The sequence below is a fragment of the Capra hircus genome, chromosome 23, assembly GCF_001704415.2.
Source record: "Capra hircus breed San Clemente chromosome 23, ASM170441v1, whole genome shotgun sequence".
Taxonomy (NCBI): domain Eukaryota; kingdom Metazoa; phylum Chordata; class Mammalia; order Artiodactyla; family Bovidae; genus Capra; species Capra hircus.
In genome coordinates, this window is record NC_030830.1 from 33,331,235 (window position 1) to 33,357,542 (window position 26,308).

At 54.4% G+C, this 26,308-nt stretch overlaps 1 protein-coding gene across 5 annotated transcripts; it reads right to left on the minus strand.

Annotated features, from left to right (window-relative positions):
- Positions 264-16,864, minus strand: MDFI (MyoD family inhibitor). 5 transcript variants are annotated; one of them, XM_018039286.1, is made up of 5 exons: positions 16,624-16,864; positions 14,947-15,033; positions 7,480-7,665; positions 4,288-4,512; positions 264-1,099 (listed from the first exon to the last, which is right to left on the minus strand). In XM_018039286.1, exons 2-5 carry the CDS (start codon positions 15,020-15,022, stop codon positions 843-845), a joined length of 744 nt encoding a protein of 247 aa, XP_017894775.1. In that variant the 5' UTR covers positions 15,023-15,033; positions 16,624-16,864; the 3' UTR covers positions 264-842. The 5 variants fall into 5 exon arrangements, with proteins under 5 accessions (XP_017894775.1, XP_017894776.1, XP_017894773.1 ...); XM_018039287.1 differs by lacking the exon at positions 16,624-16,864 and adding an exon at positions 15,238-15,395; XM_018039284.1 differs by lacking the exon at positions 16,624-16,864 and adding an exon at positions 15,173-15,395.

A 26,308-nucleotide genomic window follows, 5' to 3' on the forward strand; every position in this document is an offset into this window, starting at 1 on the left:
CACATCTGCTGTTAATTAATTCTATGCCAGGGGTTAACTCTTCCCTGTCTGGGCTTCTCCATCCCTTTGGCCGGAAGAGGGAAATAAAGGTGGGGAGTGGGTACCCCTCTTCCTTCCTTCCCTCAGGGGGAGATATGAAACAAGGGCGGGGGGCCCAGAAACCAGGAAAGCCCTATTCATTAGGGAGGGTGCGGGGAGGGCTGTGGGAGTGTTTGCTTTTGAGAGTCCTGGTCCACGGCTGCTACTCATGAGTCCTGAGGAAATCTGAGATGGACACACATCTTTATTTACAGCAACAAATAGAACAGACCCACCCTCCATTCCCTCCCTCTCCCCTTCCAGTCTTTTCTATACCGTTTCCCCCTCCCACCCCACCCTGGGCCCAAGGCCAGCCCTGCCCTCCGGGGTCACTGTATGGGTCAGGCCCCCCCACCAAGACCCCAGGAGGGGGACTGGGGAGGGGTTTGGCTGAGGTCGGGTGGGGTGTGTTTCTTTTCACATTTTGCTGTCCTCGAAGCCTGGGATGGGGGGCAGGGGAGGCAGGCACAGGGGCAGTGAGAGGTAGAGAAGCGCACAGCCCCCGTGCCCCAGCCTCCCCCACGTCCCTGCCCCTCCCCCAACTTTCACAGTGTTCGGCAGCCCTGGCAGCTGATCCAGGGGCAGCTCCCCCTCCTGTCGCCCCCCGACTAGGTCCTGGGAAACCGGGAAGGAGGACCGGCACCCCCTCTCACCGGGCTGGGGTTCCAGGAGGGTGCAGGGCGGATGAGAAGGGCCCAGGGGGAGGGGCGGCGCGGCCTGGGGCGACAGCCAGGGACACGGGTGGCCTCTGGAGCGTGCAGGGGTCAGGAGGAGAAGCAGAGGCCGCAGCACTCCATGCAGATCTCCAGGCAGTCGGCCGACTCGCAGCAGGCGTCCAGGATGCCGCAGTCCAGGTCGCAGGGCAGGTCGCAGTCGGCACACTCGCCGGAGCCGCAGCAGCAGCAGCAGAGGCATGAGTCCTCGGAGCTGCAGGAGCCGCACGTGGCGCAGTCCAGGACCAGGTTGCACAGCGTCAGGAACTCGCAGAACAGGCAGGACAGGATGCAGTGGACGCAGCAGTCTGCGGGCGAGAGGGCCGGGGGCTCACTCGGTGAGGAGTGACGCTCGTGCAACCCTCCCTGGGTACTGGGAAATGGGGGCCCACCTTCCAGGTGACCCCAAGGCACAGGGAAGTCACAGGGAGCGAGGGTCTGAAACCCAGCAGCCTAGATCCTGAGTTCCTGCTTCTGAGGGACCAACTCCCTCGGTCGTTTATCTATTTCATGAACATACCCGGGATGGGTATGTTCCAGACCCTGTTCTAAGTGTTGCGCAGGAATTAAACTCATTTAAACTTGTAGCAAAGAAGAGTTGATTCACTGGAAAAGACTCTGATGCTGGGAGGGATTGGGGGCAGGAGGAAAAGGGGTCGACAGAGGATGAGATGGCTGGATGGCATCACCGACTCGATGGACGTGAGTTTGAGTGAACTCCGGGAGTTGGTGATGGACAGGGAGGCCTGGCAAGCTGCGATTCATGGGGTCGCAAAGAGTCGGACACGACTGAGCGACTGAACAGAACTGAACTGAAACTTGTAACAACTCCTTGAGGTGGGGCTGTGTCAACCCCTCGATAGAGATGAAGAAACGGAGGCTCGGAGAAGTTTATTCAAAACTGATCCAGGGACTTCCCTGGGGGTCCAGTGGTCAAGAATCCACCTGCCAATGCAGGGGATCCTGGTTGGATCCCTGGTCCGGAAAGATCCCACATGCTGTGGAGCAACTAAGCCCACGGTCCACAACTACTGAGCTTGTGCCCTGGAGCCTGGGAATTGCAGCTGCCATGCCCACATGCCTTAGAGCCCTGCTTCACAACAAGAGAAGCAATGAGAAGCCTGCACACTGTGACTAGAGTAGACCCCGCTCTTTGCAGCTAGAGACAGACTGAGCACAGACAAAAGTGAAATAAGTAGATAATCTATGCGGAATCCTACCACCCTGCTCAGCCCTTGCCCAGTGACAGCATCCTCACTCACTCCCCGCCTTTGGCCACCCCTGCATTCGCACGGAGGCCAGAGGACCCCTGAAAGACTTCCGCTGGATTCCATCCTTCCCGCCCTCAGAACCCTCTAGTGGCTTCCACTTCCCTGGGAGGAAAAGCCCAGAGTGCTCAGTGACCCCCAAGGCCCCTCTCCCATCACTCCGCCGTGGCCACACTGGCTGCTCCCCATCCTGCAGGCACGGCCTCCTTGTTCTCTCGGCACTCTGGCCCCAGAAACCTGCTCCACTCAATCTATCTCTCCTCCTTCAAATGTCTCCCCTCGGTGAAGCCTTCCTCGAGCATCCTCTTCAATAGTGCAAGCTGCCCACCTGACCCCAGCACCCCCGTCCCCTCCCACAGGCCTGCTCTGCCTCCCTGCCTAGGACTCATCACCTTCCATGGCTTACACAGCTCTGCCACCTACTAGAGTACCAGCATCAAAAGGGCGGGCATCCAACACGGGCACACTGTGGGTGCTGAGTAAATAAATATAAGGGGAAGGAATTGACGCATGCTCCCGCCCTTAGGCATCCAGCTGGACGTGGCGGCGCTGGCCCAGCAGCCCAGGCTCTGAACTGCTCAGCGTGTGGCCAGGGTGCTTGGCTGCCACTCCTCCCAGGGGCCGGGCCATAGGCCATGTCCAGTTCCCCTGACCAGGCGGGCCCCCGGCATAGGCTGCTGGTCCGGTGGGAGTCTCACACTGTCACGGTGGCTCTGATGACCACACCCCGGACCTGTGTACAGGGAATCTTTTGCAACCCTAAGAACTGTAGCCTGCCAGGCTCCTCTGTCCATGGGATTCTCTAGGCAAGAATACTGGAGTGGATTGCCATGTCATCCTCCAGGGGCTTCTCCCTACTCAGGGATGGAACCCGTATCTCTTAGGTCTTCTGAGTTGGCAAGTGGGTTCTTTACCACTAGCACCACCTGGACGCCCCACTAGGAGCCTCACCTCTCACCAGTCCTCCCCTGGAATTTCACTAACTAGCCGCATAAGCCAGTTCTCACCTCCGTGCTAACGCGCCCTGGCTGGATGCTCCTACTGGTCCTTTAAGGCTTGCTCGGACACCTTCAGAGCCTTCCCAGACTCCCCTCCCCGGTTTTCAGGGCTGGTGTGGGTATCCCCGTGTTCACTTTATCACTCCTCATTTATCGTATCGCAGAGTGAGATGACCTGTTTGTGTCTCTCATGAAAGCTTTATGAAACCATGTCCTGGGTACCTCGCACACTGCACAGTGCCTGGCTCATGGGTCATGCTCCGTTAACTTTGTTTCATTTTAAAACATATTGTTTATTTATTTGGCTGTACTGGGTCTTATTTGTGGTATTCCCCGACCAGGAATCAAACCCAGGCCCCTTGCATTGGGAGCGTGGAGTCTTAGCCACTGGACCACGAAGGAAGGCCTCCCTGTTCACTTTAAATGTACGAATATCCCCTTCATAAATAAGGTTCTTGGGCATAATCTGCTCTGGGGGGGAAGGGTGAAAGTTATGAACATGTCATGTGTAAAGGTGTACGCTGAATTCTGTACACTGATTTCAGGTGTATACTGAATTCTGTCTGCAGAGGACCAGCCAGAGTCTCCCAACATGGAGAGAAACTACTTAAAAGATCTGGGGTTAAGGCCAAGCATCACTGGGTTACAGGCAGCCGTCACCTTGCTGAACTCATGCCTGTGGGGTGGGGGACCTGATTGCCCAGGACAGCCCCCCAGAGGACCTCTGTGCGGCAGGAACAATGGCGGGAGTATCCAGGTGCTCTGACCTCCCACTGTACTTTGCACCTCCCACCTTTCCCCCAATTAAGCATCTGATGGTGCATCATTTTATTCTGCTATTGTGCTCTCACTAGGCAAATGGCCAATTCCTCAAGGAAAATTTGTGTTTCCAGAAATGGGGTGGCTTTGGTTGGACCAGCCCAGATGGTTCCATTCCCTGTTACAGCAACTCTGAGAGAGGAGGGATGAGAATGGGTGGTCTTGAGAGCTCAGATGTGTCTCCCTTTACCCAGCAAGTGTCCTCTGCAAGGTTCTCTGTCCTGCATCAGATTCCCTGGAGAGCTTGTTAAAATCTAGACTCCTGGGCCCCACCCAGAGGTTTGGACCTTGAGGGCCTGGCGTGGGGATAGGGTGCCGCGCTTCTAAGCAACCTAGTAAAGATGCTGCTGCCACTCCCTGCATCAGACTTCGGGAGGCTTCTCCTCTGGGGAGGCGGAGTGGGGTGCTTACCTTCCTGCGCCTGGAGGGGAATCTGGGAGGCAGCGGACTTGGTGCTCCCCTTGCTCTTCTTACTGCCCTGGCTAGCGAGAGATGGGTGCGTCTGCAACTTCCGGTGGGCCTTGGGGCCACCCAGGGCACCGTTCCCCGTCCGCCTGGCGCCGCCCAGCTCCGAGGGGTGGCCAGAGCCATTCGCCACTAGTGGGGTGCAGTCCAAGGGGTTCCCCTGGGGCTGTCCTAGAGAGACCATGAGAAAAGGGCGATGGAGGAGAAGGTGGGGGATGGGGTGGCCGGCATAGTCCCCCAGGGATCTGCTGACTCCTGCTGGCTTCGTTCCTAGATACACCCTAGGTTACCTAGCTGATCTGCATTTTTGCAGACGAGGAGATGGAGGCCCAGAGAGCAGAAGTGACTTGCCCAGAGGCGCATCACAGAATAGCCTCCAAGTGGAGCCTGGCCCCTGACTTCCAGGCCGGGGGTCATTCAAGAATAGACAGAGGTGCGGGCAAGAGGAGAAGCGCAGGGGCCTGCACCCCACCTTCTTACCCCACATGAAATCCACTTTCCTGCTCTTGGGGTCTGGGGATTTTGGTGAGAGTGGTGGCAGAGAGGGGTGGAGGGGCAGCTGGGAAGTAGTTAACTGTCACCTCGGCCCCTGCCAAGCCCCCAGCTGCTTCTGCCCTTCGAGTGCCGGGTGATTCATTGGAAACATCTGTTTGGAGATGAACGCCTTGCCCTGGAATCCAGGGGGGCTCCTCACAGCAGCCCCCCCCCACCTCCTGCTCCTTCCGCCCCCAGCTCCCCTGCCCCCACCGGAAGAAAGTTTGCTGAGGGGCCCTTGGGGTCGAGGTGGGGAGCGGGAGAGGGAAGAGGGAGGCCAGTAGGGAGACCTCAGAAGCCAGGAACCCTGGGTCCCCATCCCAGACTGAGGGACCAAACCAGCTTATCAGTGGGGTGCGGGGAAAATGCTCCTGGAGAGCATGCTAGCACCTGGTTCCTTCCCTTACCTCACTCAGGTTTGCCCACTTGGATGGTACAGTTCTGCCCCCAAAAGATGAAGGCAGGGGTGTGTGTGCGTGTGTGTGTGTGTGTGTGTGTGTGTGTGTCTGTGTGTGTCTGTGTCTGTGTGTGTGTCTGTGTCTGTGTGTCTGTGTGTCAGGGCAGGAGTCTGAGAAGGGGTCACAAGAGTTCAAGGACCCCTCTGCTCAGGGCCCCTGACTCCTGGGTGGGATCCTCTGGCCCTGAGGACCCTTAGTAAATGTGTAAATTTGGGGCACTTCCTTCTCTCCGGCCCTCGGGTCTGGATCCCCAGGTCCCTCCAGGCCAAACCTCCGGGTCCGGATTGTGGCAGGAGATATCGGGGGGCGGTGGCGGGTGCTGGAGGCTGAGGGGACAGAAGGGGGCCTGACTGGGGGTGCTGGGCCTTCTAGTAATGGTGGGAGCACTTCGCCGGGCACCCACTGCATGCTGGCACTGTTCAGAGCACTCGGGGTGCGAACTGTTCTCTGCATTGCCATGGGGCGGTATCCTTTTACAGATGAGGAAACTGAGTCCCAGAGATGTATAGAAACTTGTTCCAGGTCACACAGATAAGGGTCAGAGGTAGGATCAGCCTGGAGGCTAAAAGGTGGGACTCCAAGGGCAGAGGGGCGAGGAGGGGGGCAGAAGTTGGGAGACAAAGGGCTGAGGAATGATTGCGACTACCACAACAATCACTACCCTTGTAATTAGTAGCCAGCATGCTTTGAGCTGTGACGAGGTGCCAGACACAGGGCTGAGAGTCCTATGTGTAATAATTTTGTTAAGCATCAAACAGAACTACTGTTACTAGCCCATTTTATAGATGAAAAAACCAAGGCCCAGAGAGGGTAAAACTTGCCAGAGCTTCCACAGCTAGGCCGTGGAGTGGGAAGGAGAAAGGAGACGACAAGCTTGGGGGTGGCGGGGGTCAGCGCAAGATGGGAGACAGAGCCGGGAACCTTTGGCCCTGAGCAGCAGCTGGTGCCTGCATCTGGGTAAACAGGGGTAAGGCCATGGGAAGTGGCCAGGCCTGAATCATCCTGCCCCAACCTCTGGGCTCCACGGGGGGGTGGCGAGGTGGGGAGATGACTGCGCTGAGTCCTTGGCCAGCTTTGGTGCCCTCTGCCCTGCTGCCTAAACACAGGCGCAGTGACCAGAGGGCGGGGGCGTGTGGTGAGCTGAGGGCCCCGGGAGATTTGGGCGGACACAGAGCTCGCCTGTGGCCACGGCCGTGGGGGCTGAGTCACAGAGCAAACACCCAGGGCCCATGGACACAGGAGCGTCTGTCCCTTCCAGGCCCTCTCCTCCGTGGCCACGGCGTTTACCTCTTTCTCTCAGTCCTGCTGGTGGGTGTGTCTCGAGGGCAGTGTGCTAGCAGGATTAGTAACCCCGACTTCCAGGGTGTCCAGCTTACCCCAAATGCCCTGCCTGAAAGCGGCTGCATGACTCTGCCATGCCAGCAGGGCAGGCAGGCATAGGACAGAGCCCTGGGCCAGGAGACTTGAGCTCCCCAGTCTGTGTCCAGGGTGAAGGAGCCTCAGTTTCCTCATCTGTAAAATGGGCTTGGCAAGAGCTATCCAGCTGCCTCACTACAGGCTGATTTGGAGAGTCTGAGAGCTCATACAGAAAAAGAAAGTTGAAAAGTACCAATGTGTCCCATAGATTTGGCCGATCTTACTGGCAATTACAAAATGATTTTGGAAGCCCCTTCCTCTGCTTCTGAGGGTGATGGTGGCGAATTCTCCCCCTCCAGGACCTCCTCGGAGACAAGGAGCCAAACCCGGGAACACAGCTAAGTTTTGCTCCTTTCTACTCAGAGCAACTAGAAGCGTCTCTCCTGTCATTTTGCTCTTGACACCCTGAAAGCTGGGCTGCCTCGGGCTCCGATTTCCTGCCCTCGGGCCCCAGCCCCCCTCCATAGACTGCACGCGCTCTCGTTCTGAACCACACTGCCTGCAGCCTGTCCACACTCATTCTGAACTAATTTATCATTTTGTGGATAGAAATGATGTGGATGTCCTAGACAGCAAGGACAGTGACAATGTCTTATACTCTTCCACTGCCCACACCTCAAAGTCCTGGCCCAAGCTAGGCTTCCATGGGCACCCAAAGCCCATCTGTGCTGGATTCCCTAGAGTGACCCCCATTTATTGCCACCCCAAACCCCAGACCCCTAGGACTCACGTGTCACAGCTTCTATGGGGACATCGAGGTCAGTGCTGTCCAGGGCCTGGGGGGCCCCAGGGTCATTGCCTTGGGTCATGGAGGGTGCCGCTGCTTCCTCCAGGGAGCCCTCCTCAAGCGCTGCCTCCACGGGGTGAGCAGATCCGGTCACTACCTCCAGCCCAGGGAGGAGGGATGGGGTCTGGGCTAGAAAAAAGCAGACGACTGAGGGACATCTTCCTGGTGCCCTCCGGCTGGCCCAGCCCTGGTCCCCTCCCCGCAGCCCAGAATGTCCTGAGCCCTCATTCTTGGTCTGTGTACCAGTTACCCAGCGCTTACCCTATCTGGTAACGGTGCCAGCCTCTAAAATAGAAAGTTCTCAAACCACAGCCCATGAGCGAGCAAGGGTGTGTGCACGTGCGTGTGTGTGTGTGTGTGTGTGTGTGTGTGGTCAGGGAGGGGGCCAGAGATGCATGGTACAAAGGAAAGTGGGGGAAGGAGACAGAGACACAGTGCAGGAGAGAACAGACGGTCAGCGATGGGGAGACAGGAACAGCCATCCAGAGTGACGTGGAGAGAGAAAGAATCAAAAGGATGTGAAAGGCAGAAGCGAAGAGAGACCGTGCGTCAGAGCTCGAGAGACTGGGCACGTAGACGCCCAGTGACAGACAGCCCAGGACAGGCAAGCAACTAAGAGCAAGGCAGTGATGGAGAGAAAGATAAAGATGGGGGCAGAGGCAGAGGCGATGGAGAGGGCGCAAGATACAGATGGAGAAACGGTGAGAAACCAGGGCAGAGAGAGAGGACGATAGCACGAGAAAGAGTCCGAGAAGCCGGGGTGAGGCGGAGGGGCTCCAGGCAGGAAGAGAGACAGGGAGACGGCCCAAGAGGGCTGGAAGAGGCGGCTGGCAGCCACATGTAATTACAGTGAGCGGCTCGGTCCCTCTCTCCAGGGTGGGCGGAGGGCAGACATGGAGCCACCTTCAAACCCACAGTTCCTGAGGCAGCAGGACCAGGGCCGGCTGGGCCCAAGGAGGAAAGTTCTGGGGGCTGGGAGGTGGCACGGGGAGGCAGAAAGGTGACCGGGCGTGGGAAAGCCTGAGGGTGGACAGGAGAAAGTGAGGCCTGGGGTCACAGGGCCAGGGGCTGAGGTGGGGCCATGACGGGGTGCAGCCTGGGCCTCCCATTAGCCCCCAGGTTGTGCAGTGGGAATGACAGGGGCACCCCAAGAGGGTGCCCCTTCCCCCAAGCCATGATGGGAGCAGGGGAGATGGAAATGGAGACCAAAGGGCCCAGGGAGGGGAGAGCCACACAGGGAGCTACAGAGAAAGACGAGAAAGGGTGATGAAATCCAGACAGTAAGAGATCAGCGCCCACCCATCCACACCACGGAGAGATCACGAGACACACCCGCAGGGACAAAGACTAGTCTTAGAGACAGCAGCGGAGCCGACCGCAGAGCACAGATGGCCTTAGGGACAGGGTCTTTCTCTGAGCTGTCTCCAAATGAGGGCAGGGAGCAATTCAGGTTGGGCATGCGTGTCTAGGGGGCAGGAGCATCTGCAGGGGAGGGTACGATCCAGAGCCTCAGATTCCCCTGGACGATCCTTGTTCCAAAGACTGGTCTCCCATGGCAGGGGGTGGAGGCTCCAGGGGCCCCAAGGAGGTTGCCCAGAGAGCGGCAGGTGTGCTCCAACCTGCCCGGGGAAACCACTGGCCCTGCCTGGAGCTGGGAGCTGGGACGGGGGAGGGAGCACTGGGGCTGCAGCCACCCCTGAAGGGTGGCACTTATGTGCTGGGAACCCCTCCTGGTGCCCAGGGAGGCAGGGGGTGGGTTCCTCCAGCCCCATCCACTCCTTAAGCTCCTCTCACCACCTGGCTAATAGGTTAATAGGAGGACAAGTGTTTTTTTGCTGGGCCTACGGGAAGCAGGGGAGCAGAGATGACCCCCAAGGGGGAGCCAGGCTGCCCGCCTAGTGGTGGAGGCTGATCTATAGTGGAGCAGAGGGGATGCTGGAGGCCAAGACCAAGCTGAGAGGGAGGCTCACAGCTTGAGTTCTAGTTCCCAGGAAGGGAGGGGGCTGCCCAGCTCCAGCCTCTGGCCCCAGAGGCGTTCTGCCAGAGCCCGGAAGTGGGAGTGCTGACCCTCCCAGGCACTATAATGACAGAGGCCTAAGCCAGGAGCTAGAAGACCCAAGCCCTGGTTTTTACAGGATACCAGCTTGGGCAAGTTACTAGGACTTAGGTCACCTTGCATGAAAAGGGGGCAAGCATGCTTATCCCTCAGGGTTTCAAAGAGTAAATGAAACCCTCAGCAGTACCTGGCACGCAGGGGGCCACTCCCATACGCTTCCTCCGCCCGTCCCCTGCCTGACCTCTCTCCTCTCCCTTCCTTCCTTTCCTCCTTCCTTCCTGTGCTGTTTGGTGTGACAGCGACGACACACCCCCCACCCAATACGTCAAGCACTGGGTGGACCACAGTGAGAAAGACCAGGTCACTGACCCAGGAGCTCTCTGTTGGGGTAGGGGTGGGTGAGAGTCACACACACCGAAGGGCAAGGGTTACAGCACGGGCAACTAAGGACTGTGGAAGCAGAGAAGGCGGGCACTCATCCCTGGGGTGTGGTGTGTGTGTATGTGCGTGTGTGCGAGTCTAGGAGGCTTCTTGGAGAAGGCAATGCCCATGTCGGCTCTTGAATAATCAATCAGTCAGCAAAGAAGGGGGAAAGGAAGTTCTGAGACCAGCAGCAGACCCCGGCGTGAATAGCTGCGGAGTGAACGAAGGAAGATAGAGTAACTGCGTGCTGGGCCTTGTGGTCACATCCCAGGCTTTCTCCTGAGGTCACCAGGGCACACAGAGGTGACACTGTCACTCTTGGAGTGGAAGGAGCCGAGCCTGCAGCTCTCTTGGGCCCCGAGGGTTGGAGAGGGAGGAAATTGAGAAAGCAGGATTAGGAGACGGGTCCCCACCCCGGCCCTCCTCCCCGACATGTCGACTGCCACGCTCTGGGCAGTCTCTCCTCACAGTCACCTACAGGGCTGGTGACCTTGAATCTAGTGGGAACAGGAAATTACAGAGAGCCCAGACGAAGTCCTGAGGAGGCCCCTCCTGCAGGAAGCATGCCATTCTGGGGTGAGCATCAGACCACGGAAGGAAACTAGGGAGGAAAGTAAAGCCAGTCCAGTTGTCTTGACCTGGAAACACAGACAGACAGGCCTCTTGGAGCCAGAGGGCAGCAGAGGAGAAAGGCAAACTGCAGAGGGCGCAGAGATGGGGAAAAGGCTGAGGAGGTCCAAGAAGCAGCGGGGAAACCTGCCTGCGGGTGACACATGGCCCGGGGGCCACGACGCCAAGATGTTGGACCAAAAGCAGCTCTCACCGCGAGCACAAGGGGCAGCAAACCCACATAAGAGGCCAACCATCAAGAGGCCAAAAGACCCTAGTTTTCCTTCTTGGGACCAGGAGACCCCTGCTCAGCCCCAGAGGGGACAACGCCTCTAAGGAGAAACTTCTGGAGGGTGGGGAGGCCAGCAAAGGCCAAGGGCCACTGGGTGGACAAGCAGCTTAAGTTGCCTAGGCATGAAGACACCTGCCCAGGGTGGGGGTGGTGTGAGAATCCCTGGTTGGAGTCCTGCCCTCCCTGGAGGTACCATCTGCTCACCCACAGGTATATCTGCCCCATCTGATCAAACAGCCACTTTTTTTCTGATGTGCACAGGGGTAATTCCCAGGAAATGGCAACCCACTCCAGTATTCTTGCCTGGAGAATTCCATGGACCGAGGAGACTGGTAGGCTGTACTCCATGGGGTTGCAAAGAGTCAGACACGACTGAGTGACTATCACTCACTCACTCCAGGGGTTAGGACTCTGCACCTCCTATATGTCTTGCTGCTGCTAAGTCGCTTCAGTCGTGTCCGACTCTGTGCGACCCCATAGACGGCAGCCCACCAGACTTCCCCATCCCTGGGATTCTCCAGGCAAGAACACTGCAGTGGGTTGCCATTTCTTTCTCCAATGCATGAAAGTGAAAAGTGAAAGTGAAGTCGCTCAGTCGTGTCTGACTCTAGCGACCCCATGGACTGCAGCCTACCAGGCTCTTCTGTATATGTCTTGAGATGCAGCCAAAATAATAATAATAATAATAAATTAAAAATAAGATAATTGTATACTGGGAGCCAGCCATGAGGTGGGCATCTCTGAGCAGAAGCCCCAGTCCTACACCTCTCTCGAGAGTCTCCAAAGAAGAAATGCAGAAAGGCAAGGGCCCCTATGCCTCGATATACTCTCATCCTTGGCACAGGACAATGCCTTGAGTTCTGGAAAGACAGCCTCAGAAGAGGGTAGAAAGGTCACATTTAAATCCATAAGCCTGAGAGGGAAGCAGAAAGACTTGAGCTTCAGCTGGACCCTGGGCGCTCCCTTTGCTTGCCATTCCTGGACCGAGAGGGAGTTGGGGGGACCTCTTCCAGGTGGGATGGGTTCAGCCCAAGCCTGGAAAGGGCCCACAGAACCCACGTCCTCGAGCTCCCATGCCTGCTTCCTCCAGCCGAGCCCGCTCTCCTGTCTTTGTGGACAGTGGGCCCAGCCTCTCCCCCTGGAGCTCTGACCATCTCTGCAGAGACACCTGGGATCTGATCTGCTCAGAGAGCAGTGACTGGAGACCTTCATCCCAGTCCCTCCTTGATCTGGTATTCAAGGCCTCAGTCTATGCCTTCAACCTAATCAATGGACAGGATCCTGTGTTCCAGGTCGACTGACCTCTCCGTGGTCCCAGGCCACCACTGGGCCTTCTGCCCAATCCATTCAGGCTTCTATTGTCCCTCTGGATCAGAAGGTGCTACCCCTCCCCTCTCCCCAAATCCAATCATCCTTCACCACCCAGCCGGAGGTTCACCTCTTCCTCCAGAAAGACTTCCCTGACCCTCAAGCCAACAGTCTCTCCTCGGAGTGGCCACTTCCTGAGGATTCAGCGCCCAGAGCTCGCTGCTGTAAACTGTAACTGGGAGTGAAGCGTGGGTCCTCAACCAGCCTTCCCCAGCTCTCGCCTGGGGCGGCGTCAGTGTCATCTTTGCACCCCCAGTGGCACTAAGCCAATGTCTGATGGTGAGGACTGAGTTCTGGAGTCTAGAATGCCCCAGGTTGGGAGGAGGAGAGAGAACCAGAAGGTGAGGATTAGGGTTGGCGCCTGGCACCGCGACAGTAAGAACGTGGGCTTGCTTGATACACACTGCGACCTATAGGACACAGGCCCAGGCCACCAGGCCAAGGACTGGAGAGGGCCTGAGCTGACCAGTTAGGCTGGGTCCAGCTGGTTTTATTTTAGGTCTGAAAGCTCCAATTCCCCAGGAAATTCACTTCAGAACCAAGAGCAGGAATGTGACGCCCCAGTGCTGGACAGAAATTTGCTGTGGGTTAGGGAGCCAGGCTCCTGGGGCTCTCAGGGCTGGAGCAGGAGGAGGCCACTGGAGGAGCCAAGGGTGCGGGGGCTTGGCCACCTGGCCCGACCAGAGCTGCCCCCTTGCTCCCCATCTGCATCCTGGGGGGCTGAGGGAGGGGCTGACTTGCTACCCCCCGGGGTAGCGCCGTGGCCTTACTGTTCTGTCAGCGCTCAGCAGGGAGCGTGGGGGATTCTGGTCTCAGATTCAGGCGTCTGTGGGGTTTTGGCTGGGTGTCCTGCGGTTTGGGCTTCCTGGGCAGCAAGCTCAATCTCCCAAGGCGGCAGAGCCAGGCCTTCTTGTGTTATGAAAGCCACATTGTCTGGCCCTGCCCAGGCTGGGGAGGGGGCTTGCTGGGGCTCAGGCCTCAAGTTACAGCCCAGGACTTAGCCCTTTCCCAGTGGCCCACCCTGGCCCTTGTCCCGGCTCCAGGCTCCAGGCTCCAGTACAGTCAGCCCCTCCTCCCCCTGCTGGGGCGAATGGGTCACACAGGAGAGAGGGTCTTGGAAGGAGGGAGTGGAAGAGAGAACAGAGAAGGTGGATAAGCCAGGGAAGAAGGCAGGGGAGACGGGGAGAGAGGTGGAGAATCAGGAGGCCGAGAAAGAGAGAAGGGGCAAGAGACAGAAAGAGCCTTCCCAGGCCCCTGCCCCGAACTCTCCCCCCAGGCTCCAGAAGCCCATTCCTGAAGGAGTTTATATCCCAGAAGTCCCCACTCCAGGGGCCCCACATTCTGGGGGCAGCCTGAGGGCTGGTGGGATGCGGAGCAGACACATTGGTTTCATGTATGTGCAGGCCCCTGGCCAGCCGTCTGCCACTTGCCCTCCCACCACTTTAGACAGCACCCCCCTCACTCCACAGCCCTGCGTCTCCAAAGGGCCAGTGTCCACACCAGGTAGACTTGGGTCTTTCCAAATGCGCAGACCAGTCCCTATGGGTGGATGTGGAGACTGAGGCCAGAGAGGGGAAGAAACTTGTCCAAGGCCATGCAGCAAGTTCAAGTCAGAGGTTCAGGATGAGACCTCCATTATTTGGAGACTCAAAGAGGGAAGAAAGGGCTAATGGGGCTGGGTGAGAGGGAGGCAGATGATCAGACTAACCTAGAACTGAGATTAAAGGCATGACATCCAGGCCTGTGCTCCTGCCCGCCACCCTTCCGCCTTCCCCAATAAACCCAAGATGTTCCTGACTTCTCCCTGTTGCTGCTGTCTACTGGGAGCCTCAGCGCACATGTGTATGGTGAGAAGGTGGACAGAGAGCCACATCACCAGGACTCCCCAGGGCCCCTGCCCCCTTCCCAGGTCCCCTTAGGAAGTCGCAAACCCTGGGCAGGGGGGACGCTCCTGCAGGAATAATTCCAGGGAAGTTACAGATCCTGTGTTTGGGGGAAGGGACAGTTCACTTGAGTGGTGGGCACTTGGTTGGGGTGAGTGCCTGAAATAGAGAAACAGGGAGAGAGAAGGGGGGGGGCGCAGGAGAAACTCTGCGTATGTGTGTATGTGTGTGTGTGTGTCTGTGTGTGCAAGCAGGGGGGAGTGGCGGGGGCTGGCCAGGCCCGGGTGGGGAGGAAGGCGAGCGAGAGGAGATGGCAAGGAGGGGAGGGGCCGATCCTGCAGCCGCTTGCTGTGGACAAAAGTTTTCGGGAAGCACTAGGCTAGGATGGGGGAAGGGAAGGAGAGAAAGAATCAGACACCCCCACCTCCGCCTGAGGCCCCCATAAATATTTACACACTGGGCAGAAAAGGTTGGGACACAAATCCCAGACGGACAGACAGACACTGCGGTGTGTGTGTGTCTGGTGTTGGGAGTGGGGAGAGCTGGAGCCAACTTGGCGCGGCCGCTGCCTCCGTTCGGGCCCTGCCCCCATCGTCCCAGCCCTCCACTCTCCTTGGACCCAGTCCCCGATACCCAGATTTCTCGCCCCCACCTCCACTCAGGGTCCCCCGAACCGTCTCCTCACTTCTCAAAGAAGAGAGGGGAGAATTACCAGCCACCCTCCCCCAGCCGCCTGCCCCCGCTCCCGTCCGGTCTTGTTCTGCATCCCTGGTTCCTACCTGGGCCCGGGGCTGCGCTGGGGGCTCCATGGGGCGCGTCGCAGTGAGGGGGGTGCTGGCCACTCACCTGGGACATCGGCCCGGGACCTGCGAGAAACAAGGCTCAGCGGGTGTGGCGGAAGGTCCCCGCGCGCGCGCGCGCCGGGGAAAAGGGGGCCAGGGCAGGGGGCGATCCAGCGGCAGCCGCGCGCCCACCCCCTCCCGGCTCGGTCCGGGACTGACTGACTCTAGTGAGCTGCGCGCCGCTCTCTCGCCTCGCGGGGATCACCGCGCGGGGCCTGCCATGCGCACCGGCCGCGGGCGCCCCAGCCCAGGGGCCACTCGGCTCCTCCGCGCCCCTCCCCTCTCACTCGCTCCGTTCTCGCATTTCGGCGCCAGCGCGCGCCTCTTGCTCCCTTGCTTCTGCCTCCTCTCCCTGCAGCCCCCTCGCTCCTCCCTGGCTCGCCTCGCCTCTTCCCTCCCCTCCTCTCCGGCCCACCCTCTCCCCGCCCCCTCCTCGCCTTCCCAGGCGCCCCCCCACCACGTCCCTCCCCCCGCGCCGGGCTAGGCGCTGCCTGGGCCGGACACGTCTGTCCGCGGGGCGCCGCGGCCGGAGCCCCCACAGGAAGCCGGCTCCGCGCGTTTCCTCCGAGCTCTCGGAGCTGGGCCCCAGTCTCCCCAAATCTCCGCCCCCCTCCCAGGCCCAACTGCCCGGGAAGCTTGCAAAGGGGGCCGCGAGTTCCCCTTCGCCTGCGCTAAACTCTGCAAAAGTTTTGGAAAAAGCAAAAGAACGAGAGAGAGAGAAAAACCACGGTGATCACAACTACCTCGTGCCAATTGTCTGAGTATTTGTGGCCCCCAAATCTCGTTGTCCCAAAGATGGGGAGTGATCGAGTTTCTCAGGCACGCTTCGCCCACCTCCTCGGTCCCCGCCCGCGGTCCTAAGCTGTGGCACAGACCGGGTGCCCACCCGGCCAGAAGCTATCCCTTCGGGAAATCCGGTTGGTGACATTCGAGCCTCCCGTGTCCCAAGAGCAGCCCTCAGCATCCCTGATTCCCCCACCCCCACCAGCCGCACGTGGGAATTTGGGTCAGAAACCCGGCTTTGGAGGCAAAGAGAGGTTCTGGAGTTCAGTCCTTCATTTGGCTCCACACTGGAATCCGAGGCCTTCCAAACTGCGGGGTGCTTGGGAAAGAGGCGAGAGTAAGCCCCTCGTGGGGGAGGGGGGGTGAGGGAGGGAGTGTGTGGGGGAGGGGCATCCGGGCGACCCATCTGGAATTGAGCTGGATCCCTCCTCAGGGCGGGGGTAGGAAGGAGCTGCGACCAGACAGTCGTGGTGGGGGTGGGGGTGGGGGGTTAGTTCAGGGACCCTAGCTTGGCACCCGATCCCCGAGGCGTGGAGCCTGCGGCCCACCGGGTGAGGGGTGGGCGGGCCCGGAGACGATCAGGTGGGCCGCCCGCTGGGGTGACGGCGTCTGGCCGCACTAGACCGAGGACGCCTGGGAGCCGCGTCTGGGCTCCCCACCACGAGGGCCGGTGAGCAATTAGGGAGGCGGCGGCGGCGCCAGGCCAGTTCTCCCGGTTCCGCCTTCCAAGCCCAGGCTTGAAGCCGGGGCTGGGACGCGGGGGCCGAGCTAGGGACCCAGGGCCTCTTCTCGGTGTTCCCCAGCGCCCCCCACCCCGCACTCGCTACTTACGATGCTCAAAGGTCCTCGTGGCGCCGTCGCAGCCAGGACCACTGTGGCCCCCAGGGGTCTCGCCACCAAGAGGCAGCGTCCCCGCGATGAGCCCAGGTGCCGCCGGCCGGAAGTGGAGGCCCCCAGGTGGGGAGGAAGGGGTCCCACTCCCGGGGCCGGGCTGCCTGCTGCGGAGCCCGGCCTGGAGCCCCGGGAGCCAGCCGGGATCAGGCTGCTGTCTGGAAGTTCTGGGGAGCGGGGCGGATTCCCCTTTCCTCGCAATGGCTGAGTCACCGGGACGCACCCGCGGGGCTTGGCGACTGCAGCATTCTTACCGGTTTACCTGGGCCCCGGAGTTTGGCCTCATCCGCCTCCAAGTTTGGAAGTGGAAGGACATAAGGTGGGGGGGGGGGGCGGTGGACATTGTCTCCAGGGCACCCTCCACTGTCTCTCTCCTCTCCTGCATGTGCGGCCCCTCCCTAAGCGCAGACCCGAGCCCTGCACCATTGACCAGCCCCCCCGCCCCACCCCTCTTCTCAGTCTCTAACCCCAGCCCCTAAACTCTGGATCCGCCCAGTCTCCCAGCCTCACTGTCTGAAATCACCTGCTTGGGATCAGAAGTCCCCTGACTCTGGCCCAGCACCAAGTACTATGTCTGGTTTGTTGGAAATGTAAAAACAGGCTTTAGATTTAATCCCACATGCTGATTATACAGGTGTGCTCAGTGTGTGAAAATTCAGCAAGGTGAACATTTATACTGCAGGTACTTTCTTTTTTTTTAAATATGAGTATTATACTTGAATAAAAAGTTGGGAAAACAAAAACACCCACTAATTAAAATCAGCATTCCAGGACAAAACACAGTATGGCGTGATGACCAGGTGGTGGGGTTTGGCATGGGGCTCCAGTTCCAGACTTCATTTCCACCATCTACCTGTTTTCCTGGGAAGTCTCTTTACCTCTCTGAGCCTCAGGAGGAACACACATTGGGACCCTCCACGTGGACCTTAATAGTTTCAGTGCGATCCAGGATCAGGACTAGGATGAGGTAACTGGGAGACTGCTGGGGTGCGAAATTTGGGAAGGTGCCAATATAAAAAACATTGTAATTTGATATTAAAAAGTAAATCAGCAAATTACAGCCCTGCCAGCTAGCTGCCTATTTTTATAAATAAAGTTTTATTGGAACCAGGGCTGAGATTAAAGTGAAACGAGTGACATGGGATCGTGAAAATTCAGGTTTAGATCCTGTCTTCATTTAAAATGTTGGCATTTTGTTCATTAGAGATTTTTTGCATTAATTTCAATTTTTAGATATATTGCAGGAAAATATTGGTTTATGTTAATTACCAACGAGTTTTTTTTTTTTTTTTCTGCTCCCTTAAAGTTTCACGCCTGAGCCTCACTCACGTTAGGTCTTGCACACCTCATCCTTGTCCTTGGCCTATTACTGTCTCTTCCCAAAGGACCTGACTAGGACCCCAGAGTAAATGAGTAGAGGCTGAAGATGGTTCCCCCACCTCCAGAACCCACCCCACAACACCAAGTGGGCTCTGCAGACAGCCCAGACCTAGCTTTCCTGGGGCCCAATAATTAGTTCAGAGTCAAATGCAAAGTGCTCACAATGGCCTTCAGGCTCCCAGAGTTGGGCTCTACCCGCCCTCACTTGCATCTCCCCTCACTCATTTCTTTCCAGCCTTGCTGCTTCCCGAGTTTGTTTTTTCAGCTTGTCTCGCGTGTTTGCTCAGGGCCTTTGCACTTGCTCTCTCTTCTGCCCAGAATGCACTTGGCCCCCTTCCTTGTCTTCCCCTACTTAGGTCATCTTCTCAGAGAGGCCATCCCAGACCCCTCGCTTTCTGTCCCCTCCCACCACTTTATTATTCTTCATAAACCTTTCACCTCTTTCCCTATTTATGTACTTGTTTGTTGACCAGCAGAATGGAAGCTCCAGGGGAGAGGGGACTTTGGTCTGTCTCCTAGGGTACTCCCTAGAACTGGGTCTGACACAGGTAGCTCAATATATATTTCCAGTTTTGCAGATGGGAAAACAAGGGGCCAGAGAGGGAAAGGGGCTAATGCAAGTCACGCAGTGAGCTGGTGGTAAAAGCTTACCAAGCGCCAAGTTTTCCAACTTCCAACTCAGTGCTCTTTCCTGCCTCCTGGGGCTTTTCCTCACCCCTCACCCCTGTACCCCCACAGCCCTCCAGACAGTGAAGGGTGACAGTCGCCCTGCGTGGCTCGGCTCTCCTGTCGGCTCCCTTCCACACAATGTGATTACAGAGCCTGGCCTGGCTCCAGCCCCTGGCGTCCACCCCCCCCAGTGTCCCGCAGGCGTGCACAGCTCTTCCCGGCTTCCTGTCGCTGGCACAGGACCAGTCGGTGGCTGGGCTGGGTTCCACAGCTGGACCACAGCTGTGGTCTTGGTGCCCTGGAGAGTGGGGGACGGGCCGCTGTGGCGCAACCTCCCTGCAGAGGACTTGCGTCCAAAGGGGAGTGCTTGTGTGTTGTTGGGGGAGGGGCTGGATAGGAAGTGAGTGCCCTGCCAGGATCACTGTCCCTAATGAGCAGAGTGGAGGATGGGGCTCCCCGCCCTTTCTGGAGGACATGGCATGTGGAAGTGGCAGGGAGCTCTGGGTCCCAGGCCTGCTTCTGTTCCTCTCTGTATTCTTGGTGATCAGAAGACAGTGGTTCGGTACACATGAGCTGGGTTTATTCTGTGTGCCAGTCCCTTGCTGGACGGTTCTAGACTTGTTGCTTCCTTTAATACCCACACAGTCTGGATAGCTATTATCCCCATTTTACAGATGAGGAAACCGAGGCACAGTGAGGTGAATTGACTTGCCCATGGCCGCACAACTAGTATGGAGTGGAGCTGGGACTTGTACCACATTTCTTTTTTCACTTTTTAGCCATGCCACATGGTTTGCGGGATCTTAGTTGCCCAACCAGGGATTGAACTGCTGCCCCCTGCATTGGAAGCATGGAGTCTTAACCACTGGACCACCAGGGAAGTTCCTTGAACCACATTTCTGAAGCCCAGTGCAGTGATCATTCTGGTCCCTGACAGGGCCTTTACCACAGAGGGAGAACAGTGATTTTCTCTGGAGGTGTCCCCCACCTCCAAGCTGGCTACCAGAGGTGGAGGCGTGGCCCTGCTCCCCTCCTCTGAATCTTTGGTAATTGACAGCCTAGAAAGAGTGGGGCTTGGTTTAATGTCATGGAGACCCAATTTGCACCTTGGCGCAGTCTCTTCTACCTAGCTCGGTGATTTGGGAAAAGTCATTTGAATTATTTGAGCTTCCAGTTCTGTTGTGTGAACCCGAGAGGACTGTTCTCATCCCACAACTGGGGAGAAATTAAATGACCACCTGGTACAACATCACAGGCTTCAGTAAATGGTAGTTCCTTGGTTCTGTGCTCCTGGACATTCATCCCCCAAACAAGGGGAGCCTCACAGGGCACATATATGTCCATTGTTCTGAGTTTTGTTTCATGAGTCTTGTTTCATACCCTTATATGGTGCTTACTATGCGACAGGCACAGATCACAGCACTTTGGGTGAATTAACCAGTTTAATAGTCACAACATTAAATATCAGTTTATATTAAATACCAGTATTTCCCTCGTTTCACAGGTGAAGAGAGAAGCACAGCGAGCTTAAGTAACTTGCCTGAGCCCCACAGCCTCCCCTTCAGCCCCATCTTCCCTGGGGGAGTGGGAGGGGCCTCAGGTCATCACCGAGCCTCTTGTCAGTGTTCAGTCGCCAAGTTGTGGCTGACTCTTTGCGACCCCATGGACTGCAGCATGCCAGGCTTTCCTGTTCACTGTCTCCTGGAGTTTGCTCAAATTCATGTCCACTGAGCTGGTGATGCTGTTTAACCATCTCATCCTCTGCCACTCCCCTCTCCTTTTGCTTTCAATCTTTCCCAGCCTCAGGGTCTTTTCCAATGAGTCAGCTCTTTGCATTAGGTGGCCACTGGAGCTTCAACTTCAGCATCAGTCCTTCCAATGAATATTCAGGGTTGATTTCCTTTAGAACTGACTCTTCTTGCAGTCCAAGAGTCTTCTCCAGCACCAGGGGGACTTCACTGATCCTCTCCTGCTGGATAAATCTTCTTCATCCCCCTGGTAAGTTAATTAACTCTGAGCTGCTGTTCAGTTCAGTTGAGTCGCTCAGTCATGTCTGACTCTTTGTGACCCCATGGACTGCAGCATACCAGGCCTCCCTGTTCATCACTAACTCCCAGAGTAAGCTGCCGTTAATCATGTATAAATGTCTTCACGCACAGGCCTCCAAACTTTTTTTCTTAGTAATTCAACTTTATGACAATTTTAAGTAAACCTGTTAACATTTTCTGGACAGTGCCAGCATTTGGATTAAATTTTTAAAAACCTATTTTTTAGAGCAGATTTAAGTTCACAGCAAGATTGAGTAGAAGTATAGTGAGTGCCTGTATATCTCACTAGGTTGTATATTGGCACCCTATTTATTTAACCTCTATGGACATCGTGTGAAATGCCTGGCTGGATGAATCGCAAGATGGAATCAAGATGGCTGAGAGAATTGTCAACAACCTCAGATATGCAAATGATACCGCTCAAACGGAAGAAAGTGAAAAAGGAACTAAAGAACCTCTTGATGAGGGTGAAGGAGGAGAGTGAAAAAGCTGGCTTAAAAGTTAACATTCAAAAAACTAAGATCATGGCATCTGGTCCTACCACTTCATGTTAAATAGAAGGGAGAAGAGTGGAAGATTTTATTTTCTTGGGCTCCAAAATCGCTGTGGGCCGTGACTACAGTGATGACGTTAAAAGATGCTTGCTCCTTGGAAGGAAAGCTGTGACAAACCTAGACAGTGTTTTAAAGAGCAGAGACATCGAAAGGTCTGTAGAGTCAAAGCTATGGTTTTTCCAGTAATCATGTATGGATGTGAGAATTGGACCATAAAAAAGCTGAGCATCGAAGAACTGATGTTTTCAAATTGTGGTCCTAGAGAAGACTCTTGAGAGTCCCTTGGACAGCGAGGGGTTCAGTCAATCCTAAAGGAAATCAACTCTGTTCACTGGAAGGACTGATGCTGAAGCTGAGCTCCAATACTTTGGCCACCTGATGTGAAGAGCCGACTCACTGGAAAAATTCCTGATGCTGGGAAAGATTGAAGGCAACAGGGGAAGGGGGCGGACAGCAGAAGATGAGATGGTTAGACAGCATCACTGACTCAATGGATACCAGTTTGAGCAAACTCCAGGAGATAGCAAAGGACAGGGAAGCCTGGTGTGCTGCAGTCCTTGAGGTCGCAAAGAGTCGAACATGACCGAGGGACTGAACGACAGCAACAACATATATTCTCTATTCCCACTACATGCACAGCCTCCCCCACTGTCCACAACCCACACCAGATGCTACATTTTTTACAGCTGATGAATCTACATCATCATATCATTATTACTCAAAGCTCATGGTTAACATCAGGGTTCATCCTTGGCATTGTACATTCTTTGGGTTTTGAGAAACATAAGGACATGTATCTACCACAGTAGTATCATACAGAGTATTTTCACTTCCCTTAAAATCCTCTGAGCTCCACTTGTTCATGCTTCCCTCCCCTAACCCCTAACAACCACTGATCTTTTAACTGTCTCCATAATTCTACCTTTCCCAGAATGTCGTGTAGTTGGAATCATACATTATGTAGCCTTTCTGATTGGCTTCTTTCATTTAATAATATATACTTAATGTTCCTCCAGATCTTTTCATGGCTCAATAGCCCATTTCTTTTTATCACTGAATAATATTCCATTGTCTGAATATACCACAGTTTCTATATCCTTTTTTTTTTTTTTAACTGAAGGGCATCTTGGTTTCTTAGAAGTTTTGGCAATTATGAATAAAGCTGCTATAAACATCTTTGTGCAGGTTTCTTTGTGGACATAAGTTTCCAACTCATTTGGGTAAATTCCTAGCAGCATGAGGAATTCCTAGCAGTAAGAGAATGTTTAATTTTTCAAGAAACCTGCGAACTATCTTTCAAGGTGGCTGTACCATTTTGCATTCCTATCAGCAATGGGAGTTCCTTGTGCTTTACATCCTTAGCAGCATTTGGAGTTGTTAGTGTTTTGCAGTCTCGTTATTCTGATAGGTGTCTAGTGGTATCTCGTTGTTGCTTTAAATTGCATTTCCCTAATGACATATGAAACTCCAGTACTTTGGCCACCTCATGCGAAGAGTTGACTCATTGGAAAAGACTGATGCTGGGAGGGATTGGGGGCAGGAGGAGAAGGGAACGACAGAGGATGAGATGGCTGGATGGCATCACTGACTCGATGGACATGAGTCTGAGTGAACTCCGGGAGTTGGTGATGGACAGGCCTGGCGTGCTGCGATTCATGGGGTCGCAAAGAGTCGGACACGACTGAGCGACTGAACTGAACTGAACTGAACTGAACTGAATGACATATGAGGTTGAGCATCTTTTCATATGCTTGTTTGCATCTGTATGTCATCTTCAGTGTCTGTTCAGATCTTTTGCTCATTTTTAAATTCGGTGGTACATTTTTAAAATTGTTGAATTCTTTTGAGTTCTTTGTATATTTTGGGTGAGTCCTTTATCAGATATGTGTTTGGCAAATATTTTCTCCCAGTTTATGGCTTGTCTATTCTTTCACTTGAAAGTGTTTTTCACAGAGCAGAAGTTTTAAATTTTAAGTCCACTTTATCAGTTATTTCTTTCACCTATTGTGTCCTTTGTATTATATCTAAAGAGTCATGGCTAATCTTGAGGTCATCTAATTTTCTCTCAAGTAATCTTCTGGGGGTTAATAATTTTGTGTTTACATTTAGGCTTGTGATCCATTCTGAGTTAATTTTTGTGAGGACTATAAGGTCTGTGTGTCTAGATTCTTTTTATTTTATCTTTTGTATGTGGATGTCCAACACCATTTGTTGAAAAGAGTGTCTTTGCTCTTTTGTGCCGCTCTTTTGTCAAAGATCAGTTGACTGACAAAAATCAGTCTGTATTTATATGAGTCTGTTTCTGGGATCTCGATTTTGTTCCAGTAATCTATTTGTCTATTCTTTTGCCAATACCACACTGTTTTGATTACTGTAGCTTTACAGTGAGTGTTCCAGGTCTTCATAGAACCATTCAACTTAAGCTTCTTCAGCGTTACTGGTTGGGGCATAGGCTTGGATCACCGTGATAATGAATGGTTTCCCTTGGAAACGAACAGAGATCATTCTTTCTTTTTTGAGATTGCATCCAAGTACTGCATTTCGGACTCTTGTTGACCATTTCTTCTGAGGGATTCCTGCCCACAATAGTAGATATAATGGTCATCTGAGTTAAATTCACCCATTCCAGTCTGTTTTAGTTCGCTGATTCCTAGAATGTTGACGTTCACTCTTGCCATCTCCTGTTTGACCACTGCCAATTTGCCTTGATTCATGGACCTAACATTCCAGGTTCCTATACAATATTGCTCTTTCAGCATTGGATCTTGCTTCTATCACCAGTCACATCCACAACTAGGTATTGTTTTTGCTTTGGCTCCATCCCTTCATTCTTTCTGGAGTTATTCCTCCACTGATCTCCAGTAGCATATTGGGCACCTACTGACCTGGGTAGTTCCTCTTTTAGTATCCCATCATTGTGCCTTTTCATACTGTTCCTGGGGTTCTCGAGGCAAGAATACTGAAGTGGTTTGCCATTCCCTTCTCCAGTGGACCACATTCTGTCAGAACTCTCCACCATGACCCGTCTGTCTTGGGTGGCCCCACATAGCATGGCTTAGTTTCATTGAGTTAGACAAGGCTGTGGTCCGTGTGATCAGACTGGCTAGTTTTCTGTGACTATGGTTTCAGTGTGTCTGCCCTCTGATGCCCTCTCGCAACACCTACCATCTTACTTGGGTTTCTCTTACTTTGGACATGGCGTATCTCTTCACAGCTGCTCCAGCAAAGTGCAGCCGCTGCTCCTTACCTTGGACAAGGTCACCCCTCCTGACCTTGAACGTGGAGTAGCTCCACTGGGCCCTCCTGTGCCCATGCAGCTGCTGCTCCTTGGACGTGAGGTAGCTCATCTTGGCCGCTGCCCCTGACCTCGGGCATGGGGTAGCTCCTTTTGGCTGCTCCTGTGCTGTCGCAGCCTGGGGCTCTCGGTAGCCCCCCCAAAAAAGATGTCCTTTTCATTATAGGGGACTGGAATGCAAAAGTAGGAAGTCAAGAAACACCTGGAGTAACAGGCAAATTTGGCCTTGGAATACAGAATAAAGCAGGGTGAAGGCTAATAGAATTTTGCCAAGAGAACACACTGGTCATAGCAAACACACTTTTCCAACAACACAAGAGAAGACTCTAAACATGGACATCACCAGATGGTCAACACTGAAATCAGATTGATTATATTCTTTGCAGCCAAAGATGGAGAAGCTCTATACAGTCAGCAAGACCAGGAGCTGACTGTGGCTCATATCATGAACTCCTTTTGCCAAATTTAGACTTAAATTGAAGAAAGTAGGGAAAACCACTAGACCATTCAGGTATGACCTAAATCAAATCCCTTATGATTATACACTGGAAATGAGAAATAGATTTAAGGGACTAGATCTGATAGACAGAGTGCCTGATGAACTACGGACAGAGGTTCATGACGTTGTACAAGATACAGGGATCAAGACCATCCCCATGGAAAAGAAATGCGAAAAAGCAAAATGGCTGTCTGGGGAGGCCTTACAAATAGCTATAAAAAGAAGAGAAGTGAAAAGCAAAGGAGAAAAGGAAAAATATTCCCATTTGAATGAAGAGTTCCAGAGAATAGCAAGGAGAGATAAGAAAGCTTTCCTCAGCGATCAGTGCAAAGAAATAGAGGAAAACAACAGACTGGGAAAGACTAGAGATCTCTTCAAGAAAAATAGAGATACCAAGGGAATATTTCATGCGAAGATGGGCTTGATAAAGGACAGAAATGGTATGGACCTAACAGAAGCAGAAGATATTAAGAAGAGGTGGCAAGAATAAGATCTTCACGACCCAGATAATCATGATGGTGTGATCACACACCTAGAACCAGACATCCTGGAATGTGAAATCAAGTGGGCTTTAGAAAGCATCACTACGAACAAAGCTAGTGGAGGTGATGGAATTCCAGTTGAGCTGTTTCAAATCCTGAAAGATGATGCTGTCAAAGTGCTGCACTCAATATGCCAGCAAATTTGGAAAACTTAGCAGTGGCCACAGGACTGGAAAAGGTCAGTTTTCATTCCAATCCCAAAGAAAGGCAATGCCAAAAATGTTCAAACTACCTCACAATTGCACTCATCTCACACACTAGTAAAGTAACGCTCAAAATTCTGCAAGCCAGGCTTCAGCAATACGTGAACCGTGAATTTCCAGATGTTCAAGCTGGTTTTAGAAAAGACAACATCCACTGGATCACAGAAAAAGCAAGAGAGTTCCAGAAAAACATCTATTTCTGCTTTATTGACTACGCCAAAGCCTTTGACTGTGCGGATCACAATAAACTGTGGAAAATTCTGAAAGAGATGGGAATACCAGACCACCTGAGCTGCCTCTTGAGAAACCTATATGCAAGTCAGGAAGCAACAGTTAGAAGTGGACATGGAACAACAGACTGGTTCCAAATAGGAAAAGGAGTACGTCAAGGCTGCCAAGTATGTCACCCTGCATATTTAACTTCTATGCAGAGTA